Source organism: Phlebotomus papatasi, chromosome 1, assembly GCF_024763615.1.
Source record: "Phlebotomus papatasi isolate M1 chromosome 1, Ppap_2.1, whole genome shotgun sequence".
Classification (NCBI taxonomy): Eukaryota; Metazoa; Arthropoda; class Insecta; order Diptera; family Psychodidae; genus Phlebotomus; species Phlebotomus papatasi.
Genome location: NC_077222.1, coordinates 92,678,825 through 92,699,572, shown reverse-complemented (window position 1 = coordinate 92,699,572; position 20,748 = coordinate 92,678,825). Strand labels below are relative to the sequence as shown.

The 20,748-nt window shown below is 37.4% G+C and overlaps 1 protein-coding gene across 1 annotated transcript in view; it reads right to left on the bottom strand.

Annotated features, from left to right (window-relative positions):
* LOC129809761 (clathrin heavy chain) overlaps positions 1 to 20,748 on the bottom strand; it is a 30,225-nt gene that overhangs the window by 2,804 nt on the left and 6,673 nt on the right. The window contains exons 2-6 of the mRNA XM_055859821.1: positions 17,549 to 17,756; positions 13,755 to 14,009; positions 5,524 to 9,570; positions 2,641 to 2,807; positions 2,489 to 2,575 (exon numbers count right to left, since the gene is read on the bottom strand). Coding sequence (XP_055715796.1) covers positions 2,489 to 2,575; positions 2,641 to 2,807; positions 5,524 to 9,570; positions 13,755 to 14,009; positions 17,549 to 17,756 — 4,764 coding nt within the window. The remainder of the gene's footprint in view (positions 1 to 2,488; positions 2,576 to 2,640; positions 2,808 to 5,523; positions 9,571 to 13,754; positions 14,010 to 17,548; positions 17,757 to 20,748) is intronic.

The following is a 20,748-nucleotide window of genomic DNA, read 5'->3' as shown; positions in this document are numbered from 1 at the left end:
TCCCAGTCTTATGCACAAAATCAAACGGAGCAATGGACTGAAGACTTTTAACCCATTAAGGACGATTGGGTCACCGGTGACCCAAAAATGAAATTTTTCCTACGATCTTCTAAAGTTATGCTTTGCTCTAAAAAGTTAGAAAGTGATTTTTTTCTCGTCCTTAAAGGGTTAAGGCCTAAGCATCCCCTCATCGCATGGATGCACAGTAAGTCAGCTAAAACACGAGCTCGAAGGCTGCACGATAAGATAATGTCTGACTTTAGTGGATGCATCTTGATGGATGATGAAACATACGCAAAAGGAGAATTCAAACAATTACCAGGACAGCAATATTACACCGCAAAGTCTCGCACAGGATGTAAGAAAAAGTACAGGTACAAAAACTATGAAAAGTTTCTAAAAAAAGAGTGCCTCCAAAAACGCCTTTTGCCTCTGTACAGATGCTATGACATACCCCCGAACTTCTGGCCAGATTTGGCGTCGTGCTATTACTCAAAAGCAACCAAAGAATGGTACGAGGAGAACGACGTTCGTTATGTACCCAAGTAGATGAATCCGCCAAACACTCCAAATCTCCGTCCAGTTGAAACATATTGGGCTATTATCAAATACGATCTGAAGAAGAAGGCTAAACGCGTCGAGAATATCGAGGACTTCAAGAAAAAATGGAATGAAACAACCAAGAACAGCGGTGATGATCTTGTACAGACCTTGGTGGGAGGACTCAAGAAGAAGATTCGAGATTTCGCCAATCAAATACTTGAATAAAAAAAACTTATATACCTAATAAATCTACAATAAATTAAAGTTTCAAAAAATATTTTTCTTTTTTTTAATATTATGTAGACTTCATTTTTTAAGCATTATTTTTGGGAACAAGCTTATCGTGGACACGCCTTATTCTTGAGGATCAGCCTGAGTCTATTTGAGGCTTTAGTCAGCCCAGGATAGACTTATAAAACAGAGTATTCTGAAGACTCCAAGTCGCTATCTCTAATCGTTTGACCACTCTAAAACGTAGCTCTAAACCGTTATACGGGATTCAGACCTAAGGCTCAGCCATATGGCTTAACTACTGTAATTTCTTATCAATTAAGATATTTTGTAAAAAGTTAACTTAGGATTGAATTATTAAGGACAAAATGATCAAATACTTTCTGAAAAGGGAATATAATAGATTACTCTTTGGGATTTTAGGTCCGTCAGGAACTGAACTAAATCTCTAGTCTGAAGACCGCTTTAGATTCGAAAAAAAACAGAAAATTCAATATGATGCTTTAGACACACTTATGACTTAAGCCGAGAGACAACTTAACGTAATTATAATAAAAAAAAAATGATAAGATTGCATTATCAACCGCATTGCATTGACTAATCCGTTTCCAGGTTTAAGTCGAGAAACGACTTAGTGGGAAACTGATGGGAATTTAGTCAAATCATTATTTTGATTATAATTACATAAGCCGGCTCTCGGCTTAAGTCTTAAATATGTCTGCGCCATAACGATAAATGATGCTATTGTTGCGGATTTGGCCGGAGATCACGACGGCAGGGAGGAAAACAAATGCCAGGAGTTAAACTCAACAACACTTTACATATACTTCACTATTTGACTAAGCGCACAGAGAAGGGAATTCGCGCTCTAGAGTGACCTCGTGAATTAAGTGTTGCTCGCATGAAGTATAGGGTTAAATTAAAAACTCTCCAATACACGGCACTCAACCTCTAAAGAGCGTCGTGCAACATCCCCTAGGCAGGGCATGCCTCAAAACAGGTTCGCAACACTATTAATTTCCGTTACTCATTTCCAGAACTAAATTACTTGTTTAATTATACCATTATTAAGATAAAAGTGATAATACCAGCTTCAATGAATTCAACTACATGAAGATATACACTTCATGTAATGGAAAACTTTTGCATTCACAGCAAGTTTATTGAGATTATTTAAATTTCAACCCATTCAACTGCTACCCTTAAAATTTCCTTCAATTTCCACTTTATGTTAATCATATTAAACACTCAATGATCCCATTCTGTATTTGCTCATTCAGATCAAATTAATTACATGGAGAGATTAATCTTTAGCAACTTGAGTAAACTCTGTTGAACTTCTTGAAAGCATAGAGGCCCTCAATTGGATATGAAGTAAATGCTTGCAAAAAGAGAGTAATCGATAATCATTTTCGTAATAAGCAATTTCCCTTCTGCCTCCCTCATTAAATATTCAAGATGCGCTGCTTTCAACTTTCGATGCCAGCTCTAGGCTCTGATAGTTCTCAAGAAAATTACAATTTTTCCAAAGTGACTTTGAACTTTTGTGTCAAGCTCCAAAGAAAAAAACAAAGCTCTCAACTCGAAAGTTTCACAGAGAGAATGACTCATTTATACTTGACTATCAATCAACATGCAATAAATTGCTATCAATTCGAATTATTTAGAAAGAGAATTAAAATAAGTGATTGAAATTTCTGAAAGGTGTACTAACCTGAATCAAATACGGCATTGCAAAGTCCATGATGTTGTGTCTCCAAGCCAATTCGAGGATTACATCAGGTCGAAGAAGATCGTAGCACTGAAAAAATAAACATCATTGAAAAAATCCAAAAATTGAAGGAAAAATAAAATAAAATGTTTCACCTGGAATAAACAGGCAGCAAAGCAATCAAAAGCTCCTCTGTCCAGGAACCACCCAAGAAGTTCCTCAGCAATTTCCTGTTGATGCGATTCAGCCGCATACTCCATGGCGTCCTTGAAGAGACGATCCTTCTTGCAGAGTTCCACGCTCTGCTTCCAGCGGTTGTTGCCTACAAAAAGCAAACAAAAAATTGAAGCATTTGGAAGAATGGCCAATTATCTGAGGAAGAATGGGAACTGAGACAAATTGCAAAGGTATTTTGCTTGATAATTAGTTTTTTTACCCTTCTCCTCATGCAAATAATGATGCTCAATTTGCAACACTTGATGGAATATCAAGTAAAATTTCCGCGATGATTTCCAGATTAATCTCTTTTTGAAATCAATATGAAAGTGTTAATTTAACAAAGCTTGAACATATTAAAAATTTAATTCCCATTCCTACATAATCACGTAGTGGAATTTCCTAGAAAAGAGGTTATATGTTTGAAAGTAGGGTTATGTTTCAGACATAACCTCAAAAAAGTTTTACTTAGGAATGATTTCACGGTGAGAAACTTGCTTTAAAATGAAAAATTTGAGGATTCTAGGTAAAACCTGACTTTAAACTAGGTTTTCTAGGTTAGATTGACTTGAATAAATTTACCTGATTTACACCAATAACCCCAATAACCCTTTTTTACCAAATAATAAACTACTAACGCTCAAAATGTGTTTTTTGGTAATAATTACAATAAAAATGGAAAAGCCATTTTGAAATGTAAGGCTATAATAAGTTTAACCTAAAAATGTGCAATGTGCATTGTCCACTAATTTGGTAAATTAAGAAAGAAATTATATAATTTCTTTGGTTTTATTTTTCGAGTATTAAAGCCTTATAGAATATAATTTTTGTTAGTTTTCTATACTGAACATAACCTTAAAAGCGACACTAAAACTTTGAATGTAAGAAAACCATTTTCATAGTTTAACCTTAAAGAAATATTTCGGTGTTTGAGAGACAAATAAAACGATTTGACCAAGAGGTAGATAACTGTGCTGTTCACAGTTCAGGTTCACTCGAGTGCCGATCTGCCGATCTTTTGTAAAAATTGTGTCGATTTGCCGATTTCGCACGAATTCTGTCTATCTTGTGTCGGTCTGCTGGGTAAGTCTAGTAGTTTCCAGTACAGTACATTCAAATTTGCCACTGGAATTGTCTGTAGGAAATTTATGATGTTGCACGAGTCTAAACGAACGATATACTTCTTAAATCTGCCGATTTTGCGCTAAAACCTGTCGATTTCTGCCCCAATTGTGCCGATATGTCGATTTCTGACCCAATTGTGCCAGTCTGTCGATTTTTAGCTTCAAATCGACACAATTTTGCCGACAGTTCACCCGGCGATCCACTTATTCACCATTAGATTTGACTTTATTTTTTACGAGCTACTAACCTAACAAATCTTGATTATAGGATGGTACTTATTCAAAAAAGAATGAAAATTGGTCAGGAAAAACGACGAAATGGTCAGTAAGAAATTTAAAAAAAGATAAGTAAAAAGTTAAAAAATTGCATTAAAAAATTATAAAAACTGCAGTAAAAAGTATGTTATTAAAATCGGGTAATAAAAAAATTAAATGTAGTCAGTAAAAACAAAATATGATCAGTAAAAAATAAGAAAAGGTCACTAAAAAATAAAAAATGGTCAGCAAAAAATAAAAAGTAGTCAGTAAAAATATGAAATGTAGTGACAGTGAGTAAAAAATTAAAAATGAGCAGTAAAAAATAAAAAGAGTAAGCAAAAAACCACAATTAGCCAGCAAAAATCAAAAATTGGAAGTAAAAAAAAGTTTTTACTGAGTACTTTATATTTTTTGTTGATCACTTTTTATTTTTTACTGACCATTTTTTTTACTGTTCCTTTTAATATTTTTCTAAACAATTTTTATTTTTTTACTGCTCATTTTTAATTTTTTGCTGACCACTTTTATTTAATATTTACTGACAAAATTTTATTTTTTACTGCTCATTTTTAATTTTTCACTGATCAATTCGAATATTTCTACTGATCAGTTTTAATTTTTTACTGACCACTTTTTGTTTTCACTTCTATTTTTTTTTATTTTTTGCTGCTAATTATTTATTTTTTTACTGCTCGTTTTTAATGTTTTACTGACTACATTTTATTTTTACTGAGAATTTCTATTTTTTGCTGATCACTTTTTAATTTTTTGCTGATCAACTCGAATATTTCTACTGATCGATTCGAAATTTTTACTGCTCATTTTTAACTTTTTACTAACCATATTGAATCTTTTTACTGATCATTTCGAATTATTTGCTGGTCAAATTTAATTTTTTGTTAACCAGTTTTAACTTTACACTGCTCATTCTTTCCTTTTCAATAATAAGTAGCATGAAAAATATATAAAACTCAAAAAACTTGACATTTTCGAATTTTTAGGTTAGAACTTTTAGGTTATTAAATTTATTCATTTTGAAATGTGAAAGACACTACGTTCCCAATGTTTTCTTTGAAAGAGTAAATACTTTATTTTTTAGGTTAGGTTTAGAATAACCTTTTTTATTCTGGAATGACATTTCGGTCAAATTGGAGAACTTTATTTTTTTAGGTTAGGTTTAGAATAACCCTATTTTTCCGGAATGTCATTTCGATCAAATTGAAGAATGCCACAATTTCTATTGATTATATCAGTATTTTACGAAGCCCGAGAGTTACAGATAAAACTTTTGATCTTTGTCAAATATTTCGCATTTTTTGTAGGTTATGTCATAACCCTTAGAAACTTTGTAACATAACCTCTTGTTTGATTTAGTCTTAATTATTTGAGCATCATGAGAATTTCTGCAAGAAAAAATCAAAATTTCAAAATATAGCTTACCTTTGTACAGATAGGCAGCAATGCGTCTGAACTCTGTCAGTTCGTGCTTCTCCAGCTTCTGCGCCAGGGCAATGTTGTCAAAGTTGTCAAAAGCATCTATTGATGTCCTCAAGCCCTGGTAGTCCTCCTCTTCGATCAGCAGCCCATTGAGTGCCTCATTGATAGCTTTGTTGTTCAAATTCTGCACAGATCGCAAATAGGGCTTCACCAACTGCAGATGGTTGGTCTTTGTGAAGAAACCAACAGCCCGTGTGTGATCCATTCTTGGAGCTAACACCAGTAGCATATCATTGAGCAGAAGAGGCTTGTAGTCCAGATAGAACTGAATAGCTTTGTAGTACAGCTCAATATTGGCCACTTTCGTAATGATATCCTTAAAGTGACCCTCTCGCCAGGCTTCAGTTGGATGGGACATCATAGCGAGAACGGCATTATCGTATTCCTCATACTTGTCATATAGGAACACCAATTCGGACCACAAGTGAGCCTGTTCGGCAGCCCGAAGTACCTTCGGGATATTGACACGGGACCAGAACAACTCCAGATGTTCACGCATCTTGCTTGGCTTGTATTTGGAATAGAGAATAGCCAATTCTGTAAACATTCCCATATGGGCACGTTCGAGTCCCAAAGCAGCTTCAAGGAGGGCAATGAGTTCCTCAAAGTGCCCACGATCCTGATAGTAATTGATCAGGTCCTCAAGTTCATCGGCATGGACAACAATGTGAAGACCACACATTTGCGCCAGACGGAACTCCTGAGCATCTACACATGCAAAGCACACCTCCTTCCAGGTGCGTGTAGAATTGGCCTTTCTAGCACTATCTACAGCTCCCTGGAACTCCTTGAGGTGCACCAGAGTGATTGCCAATCTGGCAAAGTTGCTGACATTGTTGTACAGCAATTTGGCAGCATCGTACATGCCGTCGTTGAAGCATCTATCTCCAATTTTCTGAATATCAGCATGATTTGGACCCGAGATGAATTCTTCAAGGTCAGCTAAGCGTCCAGTTCTTGCATAGGCATAGATCAATTCGCTCTCGATGTAGCTCTCACGAGCCTTCTTACGTGCCATCTGTAGATATCGCACCAAATCATCCCAGGACTCATTCTTGCTAGCGGTCTCTACCACATCCATATACGCACTTGGATCATCAGCTTTGATGTAGGAATCAATGGCTTCCTTAACCAATCCCTTCTGCAACTGAGCCCCGGCAAGCTGAGACCAAACAGCTGGCTCATTGCAACGCTCTGCAAACTCATTGGCCCTTTCTAGATTCTCAACTTGCTCAATCAGCACCTGAATAGCTGATGTATTGACATCGAACTTCTTGAAAATCGCAAATGCTTCTTCGTACAGTTGATTGCTAATAGCAATATTAGCAATATCCGGAGCATCGTAGTTATCCAAGCGATTGATGTAGTCCATCACTCGGGTTCGATCAGCTTTGATCGCCGTCAAAATCAGCAAGTTCTGCAAATTACGATGATCCGAGAAGACGGAAGAGTCCAATACGATCTTCTCTAGTAGTTCAATAAGTTCATTCGGCAAATCGGCCGTCATGAAAGCCTTAACCGTTACGGAGATATCATCAGGATCTTGAGTCTCACTCAGTGCCGTCTGTACCACCTGATCGATCAACTGACGCTTGTAAGGATTGGCTTCAGATAGAACCTCAGCCCAGAGTTCAGGATCGCGTCTACGTACGAGATAGCGTGCTTCTGACTTAAACAGAGAATTCTCGTTGCATACAGCAATCAATTCCCTATCGCACTGACCACGTTCATAGGCCACACAAGCCAAATGAGGATCACGCTTCTCGCAGTAGCGTCCAACAACACGACTATCATAGAATTGATTCTCACGAAGAAATCGTTCTGGATTATTATTGGAGTCAATGTAGATCTTAGCCAATGCATTGTGAGTTGCTGGTTCGGTACATCCTTCATGGACACGGGATTCCAACCATGGTAGCAGAAGCTTAAGTCTATTGCGCTTCTCCACCTCTTCAACTAGTTCGTCAGTTGAAAATTGCCCCTTGACCACTAGAATCAGGTTCTTGATGATGTCTTCCGAGCAATCAACATCCAACAACCCACCAACGACAACAGGCAATCTCGATGGATTAACCTTCTGAACATAGATCTCAATGTACTTCTGCAGATTGTTACGATAGAGATACAGAACGAGATCGTGAACAAAGTCAAAACGATCGCAAACGATGATGAGTGGAAGTTGATCCGTTAGCTTAGCTTCCTTCAGGAAATTCTTAACGCGTTCGGGATTGTAGCAATTAGATTCACGGCAAATCCTTTCAACTTCCTTGATCTGGGTGGTTTTGCATGCAGCTTGGATGTACTTGAAGTGAACTTCGGAATCTTGACTGAAGTTGACAATGGAACCCAGGAAGTAGAATAGTCCTTCGTAGCTCTTGAAGCTCTCGAAGAGGTCAATCAATGCTTTTGTTGTTAGTTGTTCGTGATACTTTGTTGCAATTTGTACGCAAATCTGAAGATTTTGACGAATATTTGCCGTTAGCATGGCTTTAAGACACTCCAGGGAATCCTCAACGGACAGAGTACCGAAGAAGCTGAGGAGCCAGTCAGCATTGAGGAGATGAGTATGCACAACTGCACGCTTGATGTCGTAGAGGTCAGTATAGTGCTCAAGGGCACGCTGGAGGAGTCCGGCTTTCTCGCACAGCTGAGCAATGTGAGCTCGATCGTAGTGAGTAAACATAGCGTTACCCAAAATAGCATCAGCAACCTGAGGTGCTGACATGAGGTTCATCTCAAGCAGACGCGTCTGCAAGGGACCTTCATTCGGACGATTATGCTTGAGAGCATCAAGAAGGAAAGCCGTACACTGTTGAACCATGTTCTGTTCCATGAAGATGTCAACGATTTGATTAATATCCGCGAGAGGTTCCTCATCTGCAACCAGCATACCAGCAAATCCAGCTCCTTGTTCCGGATTGGTTCGCATCACCGAACGCAACAAATAGACATAGTCTGGAGTATAGTTGACCTTCTTGGCATAGAGGACGATCTTTTGGAACTGACCCGTTTCGGCAAAGCACTGAATAACCTTGTTGGGGACATTTGCGCGCAAATAGATGGACAGAGCAAGGGTCAAATCGGTGGGTTTGATCAAATCACCCAATTCCTCACTACATTCCAGTTTCTCCTCCTTCAGCCACTTCTCACACAGCTGCTTCCGACCCTGCAGCAAAACCGGACGACACAATTCAAGCGATTCGTACTTGTTCAACTTGCCCTGATCCAACAAAATTCCGAAATATTGCAAAAGTGGAGGCGACGTTGCACCAGCCGGAGTCTGCACTTGCTGAAAACTCTGAATTGTCTGTGGAGTACGCAGAATACCCTTAGGTGCCAAGGCAGCCACCTTTGCTGCCTCAGCATAGTGCCCATTCTGGAAGAGATTGTTAAACTTGTGCACAAACAACTCCTCAGCCCCGGACAGATTGTTCCGTACAGCAATTCTGAGTGCTAAATCCGGATTTTGCAGCGTATTCGTAATATACGGAATAAGGTTGTCCTCTTCGACAGTCACACTCAATACCTGTCCCTTACGATTAACCCCAATAATTCCGCCACTCGCTTCATGCGGCGCAGTCACAAAAATCGTTTCAGCCGAAATGCGATTCATGTAGATACAAGTGGCCGTTTCAATGTCATACAAATGAATATAGCCATATTTTGTGATCAAATAGATGACATCATACTTTTCTGACACCTGCATCGCCACTGGAAAGTCATTTTGGGCTTCTGGCGGAAAGAAGACATCAACAGATTTCTTTGTAAATGCCTGATTGCCCGTTGGTGGTGTTCCCACTTCAATAATATACAACTTTCCACCCTGAATTGTTCGTACGGCAAAACAAAATAGAACCGATGGTTCGGGATTCTTTTCCATTTTGAAGGTGGCAAAGGATGCAGCATGACCCTCAATTGCCTGAGAGCATTTTCTTTCCACCGAATACAACTGCATAGCACCCACAACACGATTCTCTAGTGCAGTAATTCCTATTTGGGCGCACAGAGGGAGGAGAAAAAGAGAGAAACATGTGATGCAATTCAATGTAAATAGACATCATTCAATTTATCTTTTTTTTTTATAAATAGACCATCATCATCAACAACATCGCTCTCACATGGGAGTTTTTTGCACCTCTTTAACCCACCAATTTATTTTTGTAATTTGATTATCTGTAATTGGGAATGATTTTTGTTCTCTTATTCTATTGGGATTGTCAAGACACTACTGATTGGTATTTCTGTACACGATGCAAATATTTATTTTTATTTGTGTATCTGATTTTTGCTGAACAATAAAACGTTTTACTTTCCGAAGAATTATATAGAAACACTTTAAGTACGACTATTCAATACTCCTTGTTAACCATAAGAATTTTATTATTTTTACGGATTTTTCAAATTCAAAGTTTAAATTCTCTCTGAAAAGTGTATTTCTAAATCGATTTGGATAAAATTAGATTTGTTTGAAAGGTCTTGGAATTCTTAACGAGATAGAATCTTTCCAAATCGGATAGGAACAGGTAAAAACTTAATTTGAATGAAACAGGAATTTGTGGCAAAACAATGCAATGTATTCCTGTAAAAAGCGGTCTTGTCGTGTTATAAAAACATGGGATCATAATGACATTAAACAAATTTCGAAACTGCTTTTGAGAGAGAGGGAGAGATCGAGAGAGAGAGAGAGACAAAAAGGGAGAGAGAGGTGACTGGATCTGTGAAACCAATCCATGCCGTAGGGGCTGAGTTATCGAGAAAACAAAATTTTGATGGTTTGTTCTAAAATGACGGAACGGGGAGCATTCAGGTGATGGATCTGATGTCGTCCACCCGATATTTAACCTTCTCCGAAAACCGGTTGTCGATATCTCTCTCTGTTCTCTCTTCAGAAGTGGTTATACGACGAACGGGATGGAGCGGGACATGATGGGACGAAACGGGACAGGGCAGCACGGAACGGGACAGTTCGTGACGGAACAGGACGAGACGAGACGGATCAGAATGGGACAAGATGGAACAGGACGAGACGGAACAAAACGGGAAGACGACGGGACAGGACGAAAGACGGGAAAGACGAAACAAGACGGAACGGGACAGGACGGAACGGGACGGAACGGGACTGAACGGGACAAGACGGGTAAGGACGAGACGAGACGGGACAAGACGAGGGTAGACAGCACAGGACTGGACGGGACAAGACAAGACGGAATGGTACAGGACGTGACGGGATGGGATGAGACGGGACGGGACGAGACGGGACAAGATGGGAAATAACAGGACAGGACTGGACGGGACAGGACGAGACGGGACAGGGCGAGACGGGACAGGACGAGACGGGACAAGACGAGACGGGACAGGACGAGACGGGACAGGACGAGACGGGACAGGACGAGACGGGACAGGACGAGACGGGACAGGACGAGACGGGACAAGACGAGACGGGACAGGACGAGACGGGACAGGATGAAACGGGACAGGATGAGACGGAACAGGACGAGACGGGATAGGACGAGACGGGATAGGACGAGGCGAGACGGGACGGGACAGGTTGTGATGGGACAGGATATGACGGGACGGGACAGGATAGGTCGAGACGGGACAGGAAGGGATGGGACAGGACGAGACAAAACGGGTCAGGATGAGACAAGACGAGACAAGACGAGACAGGACGAGGCGGCACAAAACGGAAGGGACGGCACAGGACTGGACGAGACGGGACGAAACGGGTTAGGAAAGGACGGGGCAGGACAAGACGGGACGTCCACGAAAATTTTTTTTGGGAAAATTTGGGCCTAATCCGACGAGGTCGGAATTCACCTCGTACACCACGCCCTCTGACTTCTAACATTTCATATTTTTCCCATATTATTTTAATAGACAGATAGATGGATTCATTTTGGGGGCAGCAAGTGGCGTCTATCCATACACCATCAGCTCCTCTTCCGGCCCCAGCCTCAGCCAGTCCTTCGCATAAATTCCATTAGACAAGTCGGCTTCAATTTCAGTAGGTCATTCCAGTCTAGCACCACTTTGCCAAGTAGCGCTCGTCTGGTGTTGTAAAGGCTGGGACAGTCACATATAGAATGTAGGACCGTTTCCTCGGCGTTGTTACAACCTCTACACCCAAGACCCACTGTTAAGGTGTTTGCTTATGCCGAAAATAGACACAGGCTGATCCTGGAGAATACTCAGCACGAAAAATTTGGCGGTAAAGGATCAGTCCAAACTATCATACACTGAGAATTTTGAATTAAGGATTAGAGTTTGCAGCGTAAATTTCAATTAAATCTACACACTTTAATTACTGACAGATGCAATATCAATGTATTTTTCGTACAGAAAGGAGCGCTCTGACCTTCCCATTACTCCAATCTAAATGCATTTTAAGATTTTGCGACATTGCGTACAATTATTCTCCATGTTTTTTCACCCAATTGACATTTCGAAAAGCACCCAAAAACACCCAAAATGAAGCTTTTTATTTTCAGCACTGGCGCTGATGTCGTCTAATCCCCGTAATTTCACTAGATCTCACGAATTTAGAAGATTAGCCTGATCCTCCAAATTTTGGGGTGATCCCTGAGTGTATCGACACCGATCCTCATTTTTCGGGCTGATCCCTAAGTCGATGCCTGTGTCTATTTTGGGCTTTAGACAGTGTCCGGTGACGGCTCACCAGGTACTCTGTACTTTTCCTATCGACAAGTGCCATGAACAGTCTGGACACGCGACAGTTGCCTGTAGCCGCCTAGACCGCTTAGTGTTGCGCGAGTAAGTTCTCCTTAATGATGGTTTTCTTAATTTGAGGGGACACTCCCACGGCAGGCTCGGGACCGACGAATTCGGTCTTCGCTCCTGCCACTGCGAGGCGGTCAGCCTCTTCATTACCCGCAATACCACAGTGCCCAGGTACCCAATGTAGACCGATCTCACAGTTAAGTGAGACCGTTTCTAACATTTTCCGACACTCAAGCACTGGCAAAGAGCGAGAGTTGTTTCCTGATATGGAAAGTAAAGCAGCTCTGCTATCAGAGACTATGTTTACTGTCCTGCCAGAAATATCAGACTCAGTCAGGATCTGAACCTCAATTAGGATTGCAGTGGCCTCAGCCTGGAATACAGTAGTATACCGGCCGAGTATTAATGAATTTGGGCTAATTTGAGGAGCTTAGAGCATGAACTGGGTTTTCATTTTGCACGAGCCAAAGCTGCGTATCCATTTTAACGAGGAAGTAGTGGGAATATGAACTTCGCTGGAAAAATTGTCAAAACATTTCAGGGAGCTAGAAATGGGATTGACTATCGTTGTGAGTTTACTGTATGTATTGATGTCACTTCTCTGCCGCATCTCTCCAGAATTAGATGGTAGGCTGAAACAATATCCGTCCGGTACTTTTTATACTCTGTCCAAAAAGATTATTTTGCAGAATTTCGATGAATTTTTGCTATAGGTCGGAGGCATTAAAAAAATATGGAAAAATATGAAGTGTTCGAAGCTAGACTGCGTACAACGCCTGAAAACGCCCTCGCCTAATTTGGTTTAAAAAAAAATTGAGTAAAATAGGAAATAATATTTTTTAATTATACTGAAAAAAACTTATATCAAATTGTATAAAATGCATTTTCCAACTAAAAAGTAATATCAGAATTGTATAAAAAATTATTCATTTGTCACTGTTATTTTGTTTATTCAGCAAATTTCTTCCTGAATGTCTTTTCAAGCAAAAAAAAAGCTCATTTCTCCAACCATTAAATCCATGTCAAAATTTAATATCAATCATAAATCACAAGATGATTATGTAATGTACAATAAGAAATGTAATCTTTCTCTTAAGAAAAAGAAAACTACATTGTCCATTTGAGAGTGAAATGTAGCAACAACGGACAATAAGTAACAAGTACAACCAGCTACTTCTTTTCTCTCAAACGCAAAGAGATAGATACACAACATTTACAAATAGATGTTGATTGAATAATGTGCATCGTGGAAGCTTGAGAAATTCTACATCTTTCGCAATATTTCAATTTCAATATTAAATCCCATTTAATGCAATTTTCAGTGTCTTTGTTGAGTCATCCCCGTTCTTTTTTTCTTCTGTGCAATGTATGCACATTTTTATTATTGTGTTCACCTCACAAAAAATAAAATAAATAAATAAAATTGACATACTTACCAACAAGTAGAAGCCACTGCTGCTTGGGATCCGTTCGATAGTTGATAATCTGACAACTATTGAGTGAGGAATGTCTATCGAAGGTCTTCACTGGCGTCGATTCGCCCTCCATGGACCAGTGATAGACGGAATTCTGTGTGACCAGAGCCAGGGTATTGAGGGAGATCCACTTCCAAAATACCACATCTTCTGTCATTGTGTGAGCCTTCATCTTCGACTTCATCTCAATGTTGAAGATTTGCAGAGTTTTTTGTGCTATTGAAAGTTTTTTTTTACCTTTAGTAACTATCTTTTCTAAGGACAAACTAGCCTAAATTTTGATTGTCTGCTGTTAGTATATGAATTCCTGAGTAAAATATATCCGTAGAATTAATAAGTCACGCCCTTTTATGAGTTATAAATAAAAACATTTCAAATTTTGAAGTTTTCATTGATAAAAAAAAACAATCAATATTTTAAGTTTAAATGAAATCTAGAACATCTAACCCTCTAAAAAATAGGCCACGCCCCCAATATGCATTTTCTACCCCACGTCTACCTTGTGATTATAGTTTCAATATTTCTGAAGTACGGCAAATTAAGCTAATTCAAAACCTGCTCCAAATGGAAACTTTTCGCTACTCCAAATGGAAACGTCACTGTTTTCATGATAAATTCAGCACTAAATTACTATATTCATATATTTTCTATACTACAGTTTCATTATTTAGTTAATTTTGCTCCAAATAAAGCGAAAATCCATTCATATTCACAAATTATAATTTGTTAATTTCTCGGAAAAATTAAAAGTGTACCTTTTCACCATCGAATTTTTCATTGATCGACCATGTTTTCCAATAAAAAACACAAAAAGGTGACTGTTGTTTATTCGTTTTGTTTAACATTTATGTCATATTTCTGGCTAATTTTAATTAAATTAATGCTAATCTTTATTGTTAACGGTACGTGAAGTTTTCAAGTGAAATAATTACCTATTTCGTGAACAAAAAGGGTTTTTCTGAAGTGTCTGCAAATGCTTCAATAGGAAACCACGGAAATATGATTATTTTGGAGAGATTTTCTTATTTTTTTTTAGATGGGAAAGGAGAACAGACCATGAATAAGAACAAATCCTGCACTCAAGAGCAACTGAACAAGGTTTTGGTTTGGAAGCCTTTCGTCGCAGTTTCCCTTATACACTGTTTGTCTCCAATTAGAAACATTTCCTTGTCTCCATTTAGACTAATTTGTTTCCAATAGAAGTATTTCATACTCACGTAGTTTTCTTGTATTTAAGAAGTTTTCAAATTATTTCTAAAGAATTTTCAATAAACTGCAACATTCTAGAAGAGTCAAGGAGTAAATTTATGTAATTCTCTTCTGAAAAAATATGAACTTAATGTGTTGAATCTTTTGTCAAAGTTAAAGCGTCTGGAAATGGTTTTGAATTAGGACATTTACCCTATAAGTAAATCATCTTCCGTTACTATCGTTAAATGATGACACTTTAAATAATTCATACAATTTTTTTTTAAATTTTATATTGGTTATTGTTGAGAATATTCCCTGAAAGTCCTACCAATTTTACGGAATATAGAATAAATAAAATAAATTATTTTGATTGTGGATCTTTAAAATATGCGGGCGTTACTTCAAAGGAGGCGTGGCCTAAAAGAAAACTATCTGCTAATTGGAAAGATCTGCCTCCCAACTTTAATAAACCTATTTTACTGCTCGAACTCCACGGATAGGGCATTATATTATAATCCCTCGATTTCCCCCCCCCCCCCAAATTTACACCATCCACCCTCCTCCAGCCCGGAAACCACTTTTCTCAACAAATCTTCACGTTTCAGACGCCTTCTGAGAAATGGCGGCACGCTGTTTCTCCGTCTGTCCGTTTGGCTGTGGTCTGCTCTAGAGGCCAAACGGTAAGAGATAGCGACTTGAGCCTTTCGGGGACCCCCCAAAAGTCAATCCTGGGACCATTAACATGCCCCACATTTCCCGTCCACCCATTCCCTTCCCCTCCAAAACCATGTTTTTTTTTGGGATTGCTCGTAAACACGTGGTGCGATTTTTTTCTCAATTTTGGATACACTGAGAAAAAAACGGGGCTGCGATTAACTTTTTGTCCTCATAGCTTTAACACTTTTTAGGTGTAAAAATATATCAACATTTTTTAATGTTAATTTTACACCTTCTTAAGGGTAAAATTAACATGTAAAAGGGTAACTTTAACCTCTAATACACCTAAAAAGCGTAATATTTACACCGATTTCGGATCAATACTGCAGGGTAAAATTAACATTTCCGGAATGTTATTTTAACTTTTTCGGATTTCCAGTGTACGTTTTAAAGATCATCCAGGCCGACATTTCGTCCTTATACAAATACACCGTTAAATAATTCCTAACACTGATTTTTCAAAGAAAAAAGTTTTAAAGGCTCCAGCGAGCATTTTTCTCAACCAAATGGTATCATGTTCGGGCTTATTAGAAAGGTCTTGGAATTTCCGATAAAACTGAATCGGTTCCAATCTGTAATGAACCGGTTCACAACCGATAACTAATTTTTATTCGAAATTCAATAGTATTGCTCCTGAGGTGTATTTTGGGAAATGTTTTGAGTAATTTATAAAACGGTTCTAAATCCGTAATGAACCGGTTATGAACCGATAAGTAATTTTCGTCCGAAAATCAATTCTATTGCTCTTAAAACTATTTTGGAGGATCTTTTGAGTGATTTATGAATCGGTTTGAATCAGTTTACAACCAGTGAACAATAAATGATACTTAAATACTTTTGAGGCATAGCATCTAGTCCTATGAGTTCGGGCACTTCGCAAAGCCTGGGGCGCTTTTCCGGTTTGCTTTTTCTGGTTCAAAACACACTTTTATTGAAGTATTTTGCATCAAAGAATATCTTACTCTTCGGAATTTCTGTTTCATTGTAGACAAACTTAAAAAAATCTATTTCAATAGGGCAAAAGTCCCTCAGTGGGCGTGGCCTAAAATACGGATAGAGAAAATGTTTTATTCAAACACTGAGAAAAAACGGGGGTGCGATAAAACTTTTTTTCCTCATAACTTTAACACTTTTAGGTGTAAAAATATATCAACATTTTTTAATGTGAATTTTACACCTTTTTAAAGGTAAAAATAACATGAATAAGGGTAACTTTAACCCCTAATACACCTAAAAACCATAATATTTACACCGATTTCGGATCAATACTGCAGAGTAAAATTAACATTTCCGGAATGTTATTTTAACTTTTTCGGATTTCTCTCAGTGAATCATTCATTTCTCCTTGCGATACTGCATTTTCTTAAGGTAAGGCAGTATACATTTTGTGTTTGCCCTATCCCACAATTCGATCCAATTTCGAAGTATAAAGAAGAAAAAAATTTACCTACTTTAATTGAGGACTTTCAATGTATGTAAAAGTCACTATAGAAGCTTTCTTAGCTCTTTTTTTTTTGAAATCACATTACAAATTGTACTTTTATTTTAATAAAAATTGTTTAAAGGGCGTGACTTATTGTTTTTGGGACAGTTAATTTCTGAGACAACCCACAGTTAGATTTGTGGGCGTGGTTTATTTTTTAAAAAGTCATGTAATTCTCTTACAGAAAATTGAAAATGTAAAAACATCAAAATTAGTTAGTTATCACTTTTAAAGTGGGCGTGGCTTAAAATTATAGGTGGGGCTTGTTCTAGAACGTCACATACTCTTAGCAAAAATTCAAAATTTCAAATAAAAATTCCAGTAAGACGAAGAAATCTTGAAAATTGGAAAGAGTCCAACTCACCTTTGAGCGCAATAACCTTGCTGGCTGGATTCATGATAGCCGAATCTGCGCTGATGGGCCTCCGAATGGGATTGGAGGTATCATTCATATCAATAATAACCACCTGATTCGTATCGCTAACTTTTTCACGAACACAGATGAATTTGTCCGATTCCATCGTCAAAGTGCTGAATGAGATGGAATTTGTATTGATTCCAACACTTGCGAGCTGCAAAAAAAGGATTTTCAAATCAGAAAAAAATGTCCTGCCACTCAAAACTTATTTATTATATCGAATTTTCGTTGCTGCAGGAAATATTCCTGTGACCCAGAAATCCTATGCCATCCCTTTGCCGCCCCCCCCCGCCCTTCCTCGCTCGTACGCTTGCACTTGGAAACTTAAATCGATTTTTCGCAGCCGGATGTGACGTCATGAACGTGAATTGCAAGAAAAATTTCTTTTTCTCCTACCCCAACCCAAAAAAAATCAGTATTTACCCAATTGAGAGGCATTGTGACGATATTTTTTCGGGCAGAAAAAAAATAAGAAACAGCAGAGAGAAAATCTTTCAAGCATATTTCCTCAAATGAAGTGAAAGCTTGGATAAGAGTAATTGCTTTTTTTTTCTTTCTTATGTCTCTTTCTCATCCATGATACAAACATTTCATATTTTTGCTACACATTTTTTCCATTTAAACACCAAAACACACGTATAATTGCGTGATGTCTGGGAATCTCATCGAATATGTCGCATTTCGTGGCACAAGGAATGAGTTAGAATTTTTGGGGGAATCTAGCAAAAGAGGTCTTATATTTGGCCAAAAGAGAAGTTATTTTAGGATGTGATTTTGGATGTATTTTGTACACAAACATCCTTCATTTGGATATATTTCTGACAAGTTGGTTTAATTTTAACATCTTCAATTTCCAAGTTATTCATGATTCCCAATAATAAAGGCAGTGTTTCAGGCTTCGCACACACTACGCCTTCAAACTCTTCATATTTTTTTTAGGAAATGTGTGATTTAAGACAAGCTATTAAAATATATTACCATAGATAGGTCAGATTCATTAAAGAAATATGGAAAAAAATATGAAGTGTGTTATGCCAGAGTGTGTGCGAAGTCTGAAAGCCTTCCCTAGTTTATATTATATTTTTATTATATTTAAATATTAAAAATCACTTGGAAAAACCTTGTAGGTAGACCCTACAATTGTATTAAGAGCTTCTATAAATTGATATTTATTTATAATGAGAATTGATAAAACGTTCCAAAATTAACAAAAAGAAATACGAAAAAATCTTTCCTTAATCCTGAGTAAATTTATAAATAAAAATTGATCATGCATTGAGTATTATTTCAATCAAAGGATATAATTGCTGTTTTTAAGTTAAGGATAATTTAACCTACACAGTAAAAAATTGTGTGAGAAATAAAGTTGTGTATTTGAAAAGTTGTGTAAATTCACAAGCAATATGGTTGTAAATTGTAAAATTACTATCATACTGGTGGTACGATACTAACATAATGCTAGTAAAATTATGTATTGTGTAAGGAAATTTGTGTATTGGAAAATTTGTGTGAGAACTCGTCAGTTGGATCAGCAATTGTCGTAACTTTCTCATCGCCCCATCAGCACTTCTTCTAACAACATAAAAATACACACACTATACACCAACTGCTGATGAGGTGATGAAGAAGTTACAATTGCTGATCCAACTGACGAACTGTCAAAATTCCATTGTTTACTATTGCAATTTTTCTAAGATTTCAGATAGATTTTGCATTTTTAACTGCCTAATTGACTTCTGGAATCATTCATTGGATTCTTAAAATGTGCCTCAGTCGTGAAAAATTAGGAATAATTATGTAATAATAACAGAAAACAGAGGAAGCATCATGTAAATTAGAAAAATTGACGATGCAACTCTTGGCCATTTGCTGAAGAGAAGTAAGCAAGTCGGTAGCGCAGGCAGAAAACACGAGACCATCAACGCAAAGATTATGGGTTCAAGTCTCACAGACTCTCTCTTATTTTTTTTCCTTTTTTTATTCTTTTTTTCTTTTTTTTTCTTAGTTTAATACCGAGACATATCACAGATATTACAAATAAACCGAACAAAATTGCTCTACAATCAAAATTATAGACAGGAAGCCATTTTATAAAATTGAAAATACACAACTTTGCCAATACACAACATTTCCAATACACAAAATTTACAACCATACACAGTAAAAAAATTTACAACCACTACGATTGGTAATTTTTGCACGGTAATTTTTGCTGTCAAAGTCAAAGCAGATGACAGGTGACAGCTGTCAAATAAATGCTAACCCTCTGATGTTACAAAATATAAATTCCCATGAAACATTACTTGTTGTACAATAATTCCTTTTGAAGTATCTCTTATTTAATCATACTCTACAACAGATGTGTGCAAGAAACCGTTGAAACCGAATTAACGTCAAATGAAACATGTACGTCAATGGTCAAAACGCTACGACAGTGCCCGTTCTCTAAACCGGATCGGCGTAATCCGGGCGAGTTATCGACGGTTACATTTAAAATAATTTTGAGGTTATGTATTCATGTGTGTTCAGCAATTAAAATAAATTATCCTGTGATGTTTTTAAAAAAAAAATGAAGTATAATAGCATAGAATTCTCTAATTATGTCTTTTTAAGCTTAATTAAAACTTTTATTCTATTTCTACAAAAAAGAAACTTGTATTATATTTTCGAGACGTTAAACAAATTCAAAAAATCCATCCGGATTACGAAGCGGACATCTGTCATTTTGTCTCCCAATTATCCGGATTATAAAGCGGGCACTGTATAACAAACTTATTTTGACGTTAATTCGGTTTCAACGGTTTCTTGCACACCTCTGCTCTACAATAATTTAATACTTTTTAGAGAACATGTTCGAGAATGTCAAAGTCATTATGTTTTTCAGTGAATAAAAGAAACAATGAATATTGAACAATTTTTATATTTCTGGGACAGTAAAAGTTTATTGAGTACTTTCTGTAGAAGAAATATTACATGGGCAATCAATATATTACATGGTTAAAAAATGTATCCTGTTTTTGTCATTTACACTCAACACCATTTACTCCCACGCAGGAATAATAAATAGGATTGTAACTCAATCGTTACCAACTTTTCCTATTGAACTAATTTTTAATTTCCACGCGATCATAAATTGCATTAATTTG